The 9991-nt window shown below is 39.7% G+C and overlaps 1 protein-coding gene across 1 annotated transcript; it reads right to left on the bottom strand.

Moving 5' to 3' along the window:
- Nucleotides 1-466: 466 nt before the first annotated feature.
- gdpd3a (glycerophosphodiester phosphodiesterase domain containing 3a) lies at nucleotides 467-8091 on the bottom strand. Its single transcript, XM_074696680.1, has 10 exons — nucleotides 5937-8091; nucleotides 5712-5754; nucleotides 4898-5033; nucleotides 4698-4743; nucleotides 4331-4449; nucleotides 2904-2993; nucleotides 2266-2399; nucleotides 1738-1797; nucleotides 1574-1625; nucleotides 467-1477 (listed from the first exon to the last, which is right to left on the bottom strand). Exons 1-10 carry the CDS (start codon nucleotides 6073-6075, stop codon nucleotides 1349-1351), a joined length of 948 nt encoding a protein of 315 aa, XP_074552781.1. The 5' UTR covers nucleotides 6076-8091; the 3' UTR covers nucleotides 467-1348.
- Between the last annotated feature and the right edge of the window lie 1900 nt (nucleotides 8092-9991).

Below are 9991 nucleotides of genomic sequence, written 5' to 3' on the forward strand. Positions count from 1 at the left end.
TTTTAGGGTATTTAGTCCCAGTATGTGTCAGTCAAACCAAACTTAATTGCATTAATCCAGCTATACTCCAAAAAATGTGACTGATCATGCTTTCTGAGCCGTAAATGGTAGCTAAAAAGCCATGGGTAGGATCACAAGAACCTTGTTTCTCTTCTAGGTCACTAAATCAAACCTTTGCTCTTTGCATCTACTGATCCACTTATGTGCCTTTAATTCATCGTCACACGGCAGAGCATGAACAAGCAGGGCAGAAAAATACAGCCTTTGTTTCACAAACAGGGTGGTTGATTATTATCACAGCAGTGTGGCCGGACTTTGAACACAGCCTGGGAAAATAAGGACACACCTGAGCTTTACTGCACATTTAAAACCATTTTTCATGATGCATGAATAGCAGACAAGTGATCCTTTGATGTATGTACATACATATAATGTACATGTGCTCACATATCAGTAAGTGTGTACTTTCTTTCCTTCATTTCAGTGCTACTGTTTTTGTTCTTTGTCATCTTTTATCACAACAAATAAAATATAGAAATAAAAAAAATGTATTAATTAAGGTTTGTTTCAGGTCGTTTATTTTTTTTAACCCAGCTTCAACTGATCAATTACAGACTAAACTTCAGACACAGTCAAAACAAAGTCACGTTCACTCTTATCAGGAGAAAAGGGATGTCAGCTGGTTGCACATTAACTCCAGACCCAAACACTGGACTTTTTACGCCAACTGACGACAGAAAAGGAAAAACTCTAACAAACACAGGCGAGTATTCCTTTGAGGAGAACCCATTCCAACTACAGTATTATTTTATACAGGCACACAGACGTAAAAATGATGAGAAAGGCTCAGGCTCACAGGGATTGGGATTTCTACATAATCCTCACAGATTACATGGGGTATTCATGAATGTACACGTTTATGTCCTCTAGAATTACATGCATATGGTTAACATGGAGAAAAGTGGCTTTGTTTGAGGTAACTTGTGTTTAATTCTGTGGTCGAAAAACAAAAAAACCCCAGCTTAAGTAACATATTTGTCTCACGTGTTTGTGTGCTAGCTTTTTCTACATTGCTCTCAAAGCAGATCTTCTTCCAGCAGTTCGGGATAACGTACAGAGAGACACACGTGTTTCCAAACACTGACTGTCTGTGGTTGGAGGACTGTGGAAAAACCTAGTTTTTAAGATAAAGGGTTGAAAACTGTCAAATGTTTAACCCTCCCACTCATCCTCTCACAGGCAAAAAGAGAGGACTCACACATTTTGTGTTTCCTTCTCTTTCACATTTTTTAAAGCTGCCTTTTCCTGAGTTTGTTGTCACTGCTGACGTGTGCAGGTGTGTCTGGAATCAGTCCTGACTTCTGGTCCTGCAGAGGTAGTTTGTCAGGAGAGTTGGGTAGTCAGTCATGACCCCTGTGGCCCCCACTTCAAACGCAGCCTTGATATCTTCTTCTTCGTTGCACACAAACAGATGAACCTACCGACAGCAGAGAAACGATCAGCTCTGGTGATGAGTGGCTGAACTTGGAAGAGTAAATATGATTGAATGATTGAGAAATGAAAAGCTTTATACCTGAATTCCTCGAGCTGCCAGGTGATCAAAAAGACTCTTCCTCATCGTGACTCTAGAATGATACCATGAATAAATTCATCAAGAAAGGCACCGTTCTTGTGTTTTGAATGTTAATGTGTCTGCTGTAGGAAGGCTGCAGTGTCCTTTTTCGAAACTTGACTCACTTTTCTAGCAGAGCGATGAGCAGTCTGTTTCTTAGCATGTGTTTCTCAGGAATAAACGTCCTGCAGCACAAAGACACAAAAAGAGACAGATCAGAAACAGTTATCTCAGTACAAACACACAAGAGCACACAAATTCTCTGAATTTCTATTTTGTTCAGATGTGTTTTCAAGATCCAAGAAACTTTATTGTCATACTAGTACAGGTTTACACATAGGTAGCATGAAATTTCATCCTCAAGGTGTCATTTTTTAAACAAGTTATACAAATAGGATAAAAAAGAGATATCTCATGTCCGAGTAAAAATATAAACATCTGACTAAAAATAAAAATAAAAATCTAAACATTTTCTTATTTGTTGTTGTTGTTGTTTTTTTAATATTCTAGATTTATTTGTTATGACTGAATGACTGGCGTTTCCAGTATCATGTTATGGCTGTGACTTCTCTTCTGCAACCATTATTAGCTCTTGTTTTGCCAGTGCGTCATTATTTGAGGCTTTCAGCATCTAAGGGTCTGTGCTGTCATACCTGTTGATGATGCGTGGCAGGTAGAACTGCAGTAAACTCTCCCCCAAAGGAACAAAGGGCAGCAGGCCGCTGTAGAAAAGGAGCAGCATCCAAACTCCTCGCCTCACCGTGAAACTGTACGGCATGGAGCAGTTCTACAGTAAGGGGGAAGAGAGTTGTGAAACAGGACAAATAAAACCAGAAATTAATCTCCCCTCTTATATAAGAAGTAGATGCATGTTTTTTTCACAAAACTCTCAGGCTTTCTAACCTTGAGTAACAGTTTCAGATCCTTCTGGAAAATATTATCTCAGCAGCAGAGCTCATAGAAAGTCACTGTATGTCACAGATGAGTTTTTGCATTCTTGTGCCAAGGCAAACATGTATGATTTATTTTCTTTTTTTTTTTACCGCCTTTTTCAATTTATTTTTACATTTCGGATTATGTTCTTGCTTTGGAAACATGTATTCACCATGAAAATCAGGCCAGTTAAACCAGCTGAACTGTATTAAGTCAAGAGAGAGGTCTCATAGCAGTTTACAGGTTAATCTCACCTGTTTTAAGCTCTTGTGGCATCTAAAGCCAGAAAAAAATGTCATGAGGTCATTACACTGTGTGTTTAAAGCTGTGACTCTGTCTCCCCCTGGTGGTGATTTACCGTTCTGCGGCATTTCTTCATGATGCTGGAGTTCACAGTGGCCCACACGGTGATCTCATCTCTGTTGTAGCGTTTCACCAGGTTAGACACCTGCATACACAGGTGGACAAGAGGAATGATACTTGTGATGATGATGATGATGATAAAGTGCATCTGAAACTTATTTTAACAGACATGGGAACAAATGTGCAGGTCATAGGGGAGACTGGGGACAGTTGCAACACTTTTTACATTACTCTCAGTTACTTAGAGAATATTTGGACTAGTCTCACTAAATCTTTACATATTAAACCTACATCTGTCTGCTAAATGCCCATACCATTTAAAGATGGCTACATATAACATATTAATCAGAATATTCATTTGAATAGAGGAATTCAGATGTTGCAACTGACCCCAAACCTGGGGACAGTTGCAACACAGATCAGGGACGGTTGCAACATATAAAAAAAACATTAATTTTTCACTAATTATCCTCAGTGTTTTGTCTAAATAGAACAAATACTAATGTTGTGACCCAGAATTCAATGTTCTTTTCTGTACAGCTTTAAGGTATTTAATTAGTTTTGTTTTGTTTAAAACATGGGCCTACCTTGAGTCAATGTGCAGATGTTACTGAAGCTATAAAAACTCAATATTGCATTTTGGGACAAAAAAAATGATTTTTTTTTTTATTTTTTTTTTTTTTTAGATGATTCATTCACCATATGACAAGTTTATATGACACATACAACATACAACAATAACTAATTGCTCATTTTTGCTTAACAAGCTATTTGGGAAATTATTCTGTTTATCATTAGCGTTAGTTTCTCCATATGATTGCCTGTTCTGTTCATCATGAGCAATAAAATATATTAATTTTGCCTATGTTGAACTAAAAATCTTAAAAATTATGGTTGTGTGGTCTCTTCTAATATGACTAACCTAATACCATGGGGACAGTTGAAACAGTTGCAACTGTCCCCATGGTACCAGTCATGACAAAACGCCATGTGCTAGCTAGCCATATTGACATTGACACATGCTCACCATGTCATTTAATAGTCAACAAACAGTGATTCAAACTAGATAGGTTTGGATTCACTTATACATAAGGTCAGGACAGTATGACAAAAAAAAACAGCTCATGAAAAAAGCTACTTTCATTCCTCCAAAGCAACTTTACTTGATAGAAGCAGGACCAGATGCTCAATATGGCCTCTCTCTTGTTGGTGGTTAGAGGGTCTAACTGAGCATGTGCAGTGTGAGTGTCATCACTCTAGCATGTTTCTGATTAGAGAAATAAGGCTTGTTGCAACCGTCCCTTGTTGCAACTGTCCCCAGTCTCCCCTACTTGAGAGTTTTGTTTTATATGGTGTTTTTGTTCTAGCTGGGGGCATCAGAGGGACCTCAGACGTGCACTGACATTTTTTGGTGGACTGTACCTTTTCTATCAGCTCACTGTTGTTCTCTTTGATCTCAATGCTGATGGGAATCTCTGGGAACTTCCTGAACAAATCCTCCAGCAAAGCGAACTTCCTGTCTGCGCCGCTGCTGAAACGCCCTGCAGGAGGGAGGGGAGACAAATATGAAGACAAGAAAAGAACACACACACACACACACACACACACACACACACACACACACACACACACACACACACACACACACACACACACACACACACACAAACACACACACACACACACACACACACACACACACACACACACACACACACAACTGACCTACTTCTACATTAAGTGGCTTTTTGTTAATGATTAAAGTTCCAGGATGGGAGGACAGACTCACCTGTGTAAAATGTCACCTCCAGTCTCTCCTTATACAGAGGAAGGTCCTGAAAACAGTAACATGTGGATGGATCATCATGATTTAATTATTTTGATTTTATCTACAGCCATCTGAAGAGATTTAAGGGAAATATAAATGAGTTATTAGTTGACAGACAAATTTGATATGATGCTAGACCTTTGTGACCCTTGACCTCTGACCTGTAGATTGAGAGAGGACATGGGGACGTCATGTCCAGTCTGTCTAAACAGATTTTCATCATGTGACACCACCACATGTCCGTCGTGCGTCAGATGACAGTCCAGTTCCAGCATCTGTGTGCCCTGTGCCACGGAGCTGCAGTCAGAGGAGAGATGAACAGTTAAAACGTGTTTGTTAGACGCAGTGTCAGAGTTTTAAGAATCAATCTCCTCAAATTTTATATGAGAAATTAAAACATGCAGCTTAGATGCATAAAAATGCTCAAATTTTTCTTCTGATTGTTGATTAATAACCCGACCAGAGAGCTGAGGTTCCTCCAAAGTTTGCGTCACAGTCTGCTCTCTGAATCATTTACTGTGGAGCATTTTATGAGGCTGAATAATCACTCAATGAAACCAGTAAATCTGAAGGTGCTCAGATGTCCATTTTAAAGCCATACAAAATTGTAGCTGTTGCCCATCTACACAAGACACAAGCCATTAACACAAGTTTTTTTTTCTTCAAACACTTCTAAAAACTTAGGGTCCACTTGTATCTGGGGCTAAGAAATCAAATGATTGTAGAATAGTCATTAGTTCAACAGAGAAACTTCACACAGTTGATGTTTTAGTTTGTCTCAGTTTTGAATTTCAGTTGAAGAGATAATGGGTTTTCTTTTAAGTTAGGATGCTCGATTTGTGTGTTCCTTTTGTCCCTCCAAAAATGAATGTGCAGTCCACTTACAGGGAGCTGGAAAAAGTGACTGGCATAAAATATCCATTTTTGGACCTGTGGCTTGATGTGACATGTTTCTGTGCCCTCCTTGATACTCACTGTGTGAACGCCTCCATTGTGCTCTCTATCCTCTCTCCACATCCTGAAACAAGCAGAGGGGTTCAGGGGTTCAGGGTCACAGGCTACAAAACTAAGCTGGCTGCTGAAACATTAAACTCTCTCCTCATTTAAGACATTTGCAGCAAGATGAGACAAATACTTCATCAACCCTCCCTGACACCCTGAGCGTGGAAGGATTCACGCACCTCCTCCTCTCTGTCTTACCTCCTCTGTGTGAGATATGCGTGCAGTGGAAGGCCGTGCGTTTCCTCCTGTGCAGAATGAGCGGATTCTTCAGCAGGTACACCGAGGTGAGAGCGTATCCACCCAAAGCTGGGAGGATGAAGAACAGAAAACTGCTCATCCTCCTCCTACAAAGGGAAATCCACCGAGCCTCTGACTGCAGAGTCCTTCACGTTGATGAAGAAAACAGGACGAAGAGTGATCTGAATGTTTCCACAGACTGAAGATAAACAGACTGTGTCTGCAGTGAACCTGAGGGACGAACTGGACTGACAGGAAAGAGCACAGAAGTCCTCTGGTAAAAATGAGACACCTGAATCCTGCAGAGCTGCAAAAGTCTGTTAATGAAGCACCAACAGCTAACCTGCAGCTCACCTCTCCCTCCCTCTGAGGCCTCTCCCCCCGCCTGTGGCATTACTATTCCTCTCCCTCCCTTTTTCTCTCTTTTCTCTGCTGTTGTGAAGCCGGGACACTCATACCTTTGTATTCTTTTTGAGTCACACCTTTTCACTGCCTTCAAATACCTTCAGAGGATTTATTTTGTGTTGCGTCATTGTTGGTGTGACAGGTTCATTTGTATGTCTGTATTACTCCTATTGTTGTTATTATCACACTAAATCCACCTGTTAATGGTTTATAAGACACCTGAGGGGTTTGCAAACGACAGAGTGCAACAAATGTAAACTATAGACACCTTTTCCTTTGTGTCTTCTTCTGTGGTACTTATTTTACGTCTCACCTCCACCCTTTCAGGAAGGATTTGGTTAATTTTGACCTTTTTTTGACCTGCAAACATTATTTTCACCACTTTTTTAAAAACGTAATTTAAAAAACCTCTTCTTGTGTAATTTTGTTTTCTTTTTTTTGTATTATTTTGAGTCAGGATGCTACTTTCTTGAATCATTAATTTATTTGATTTCAGTATGTTGTTTACAATTAGTCTATGCTACTTCAGTGTCTCTTTGAGTTGTTCTGTGTCATTCTAAAGGTTGTGTGTGTGTGTGCATGCGTGTGTCTGTGATTTAAATGTTATTCTGCTTCTCTTCATAGTTCCTCGTCTCTCCTCTCAACTCCTTATTCTGTCTCTCTTTTGATTTCAAAGCAGCAGTGGTGGTTTGATTTTTTGTCATCTATCACACTGATAAATCTTTTCATTCTTCATATATTTCTGTTATTCTTATTTTCTGTATTGGGATTCTTTTTTTTTTTGCATTATCTTGTGTTTTGTTTGAAGTGTTATTGTCTAAGGTCGGCGGTTATCTTTTAAGGAGAGTTTATTTTTTTTGTCTTTGTGAAATTTACATCAATCTATTTTTTCCCTACATCATTTTGTATTTTGTGTCTTTGTCATGTTATTTGGCATTGTGTGTTAGTCCTTGGGATTATCTGCACTGAGCTTTTTTTTATTGTTGATATTTTGCACCTTCTTGTGTTTCAGAGCCCACCTGTCACATTTCTTCTTCTGTGGTGTTTTAAAGAATCTCACATCCCACTTGTGGGAGATCCGCTGATGTTATTCCTCCCAGCCCTTTCACTCTTAAAACTCCTCTTTTAAGCTAACTTGATGTCACAAAGTAAGTTAAATGTAATTGTTGCAGAATAAGGGACCAAGCATCCTCAGGTGACGTGGTTAGTAAGAGAGCAGCATGTTTCCTGTCACCTGCTGAGTGTTTGACAATGGGGACGTGCTTCTCTGGGAAGGAATGTAAACTGAACTTTGAACCACAAATATGAAAACAGCTTGGCGTCTGCAGGCACTCGAGCTTTCTGAACACACAGAACAAAGTCAGCAAAGAGTTATTGTTCCGCTCTAAAAGCAAAGCAGGAATGTCTGTTGAACAATGCGGCAGCAGGCCTCGCTCTGAAATGCTGCTTTTCACCACAACAGAAGAATCCGTTCACGGTGACGGGGCACAGACGCTTTCCAGAAACTCTGACAGGCTGAGACACAGGACCTGGATGACGCATTGTTCCAGGTGCTTCTGTTCTCCTGCTGCCACCTCTGTTCACTCACAGACTCCTGATTTATACGCAGACATTTTTTCTGTCATTCTCTTCTCATTCACGCAGAGTGGGAGCGATGGGACGGAGGGGAGGTCTGTGCTCAGACATGTCAGGAAGGACGAGGGGAACGCTGCACAGCAGGACGAGCAGGTTCTTTTCACTCAGACAGCGCACTTTGGTTTGTTCCCAGGACTCTGCAAGCCAACAAAAACACTTCAAACCCTCATTTAAAAAAAAAAAAACAAAACAAAAAAAAAAAAACAACAGGGTTGTTTTGTGTCATTCCAGTCTCCATGTTTCATCTTCCCGCGCCGTGAAGTCAAATAAGAATTAGCTAAAGCTGCAAGTAGCATTGCTACTGACCGCTGGGACCATTTTAGTGTGCCTAGATGGCGCTAGAGAGCACACTATGGGATGTTGGGGGGTCAGGTTTGGTATCATATCAACATCTTTTGCGATTGTGAAGTGTGTGCCAATTTTTGTGAGATTTTGAGCATGCTTAGGGGGTGTAGTAAGCGATGAATGAAAGTAGAAAGGGTAAAAATGTGTTGAAATGTTATTTTTAAAGGAAAATAGCCGACTTCCTATCCGGGAAAGGTCAGCATATGATTTTTTTAGTGTCAATGAGACAAACATTTTGACGTTGGTTTGATGTCTGTGCGACATTCCTTGTGGAAACGAGAGGAGTTTTAGTGTGCCTTGGTGTCATTAGAGGGGAAATTATGGGATAATATATTTATAATGTGAGTGTGGGAAAACATCAGCATTTTTCCAGCTTTAGTTAGTCACATGAGCAGCTGCACTGAACTCCAAATGAGTTTGTGATATGATCACACTGCTGCAGAGCTGGAAGGATTCAAAGAAGTTTTAAGAAAGAGGTGCTGATAAATGGCAATATTCAGCGTTTGTCTAAAAAAAGGTGGAGGCAGTGTTGGATGAATTTTGATGCTCTCGCCAGTCCCTCATGCCAGTGTCACCTCCACGGTCAGGTTTTCATCCCTTTCTGGCCTTCTTAGTGCTATAACAGTTGATACAATGTATTAATTCCTCTGCTGAGTCACATGACCAGCTGCAGGGAACTCCTAATTAGTGTGTGACATCATCAGAGCAGAGAGAGGATTCAAATTCCCAAAAGTTTACAACCAACTCGTCATATAGGCCAAAATGTTGACTGTATCTGTTTAAAAACGTAGTATTTTTGTGGGAAATTTTGTCAGGGATCCAACCATGTAATTTCTTAAAGCTGTACGACTTTTACTTTTTTGTGTAGAGGCCCAAATGTGGCAGCCTGCCCAACCTTAAAAGTGTTTTCCCATTTGTTTACATGGAAGGAGCTGAGAGCATTCACCAACTTTGAAGGCTTGCCATTCAAAACCTGGGTCTGAAATAACAACTTCCTTAAGAATGTTTGTAAAGCAGGGTCTAATCTATCATGTGAGCGAATTTCAAGCCAATACCACTTATGGGTTTTTTTTTGACAATTTTTGCACAGAGGGTAAAAATACGGCAAAATGTTATTTTGAAAGGCAAATTGCCGGCCTCTGTTCGAGATACGTAGAAAAAACTTGGTATGTTTTTTGTGCGTCTCAATGAGACAAACATTTTGGCTTTGGTTTCATCTCTCTACAACAATCCCAGCCCTTCTAAGGCCGAGGACCCTAACAAGGTTGGAGAACCACAGCGTGTCAAAGAAACAGCCTCCACCAACAGCTATAACAGTATCAGTAAATTTTATTTCATTATATGTATATAATTCTGCTTCTTTGTTAGTCATTAAAGTCATAATACCCACAGAATACAGACTATAACCCTCAATAACTCATATCTCTGTGATAATCTACTTATGTCTTCTTTTAAAATAATTCCTTAGAATAAGATCTTTGAGGGAAATTAAAGCAAAAAAAAAAAATCCAGAGGTTGCAAACATTGCCAATAACAATCAAGCCCAAAATAAAGAAACAAAAATACAGTTAAAAACAAACTAATAATAAAAAAATGATACAACTTTAGCTCCCTTTTATGTATAAAATAAA

Source organism: Halichoeres trimaculatus, unplaced genomic scaffold, assembly GCF_033239565.1.
Source record: "Halichoeres trimaculatus isolate MK-OKI-2021-1 unplaced genomic scaffold, fHalTri1.1 fHalTri1_scaffold_20, whole genome shotgun sequence".
In the NCBI taxonomy this organism is placed as follows: domain Eukaryota; kingdom Metazoa; phylum Chordata; class Actinopteri; order Labriformes; family Labridae; genus Halichoeres; species Halichoeres trimaculatus.

What these genes read in the sequence shown, in the direction of transcription:
- gdpd3a (XM_074696680.1), bottom strand. Translation starts at nt 6,075, where the DNA reads ATGAGCAGTTTTCTGTTCTTCATCCTCCCAGCTTTGGGTGGATACGCT. An exon ending in ACAATGGAGGCGTTCACACA is followed by an intron (nt 5,034 to 5,711) that starts GTGAGTATCAAG and finishes CTCTGACTGCAG; the next exon opens with CTCCGTGGCACAGGGCACAC. An exon ending in CTGCCACGCATCATCAACAG is followed by an intron (nt 1,798 to 2,265) that starts GTATGACAGCAC and finishes TTTGTGCTGCAG; the next exon opens with GACGTTTATTCCTGAGAAAC.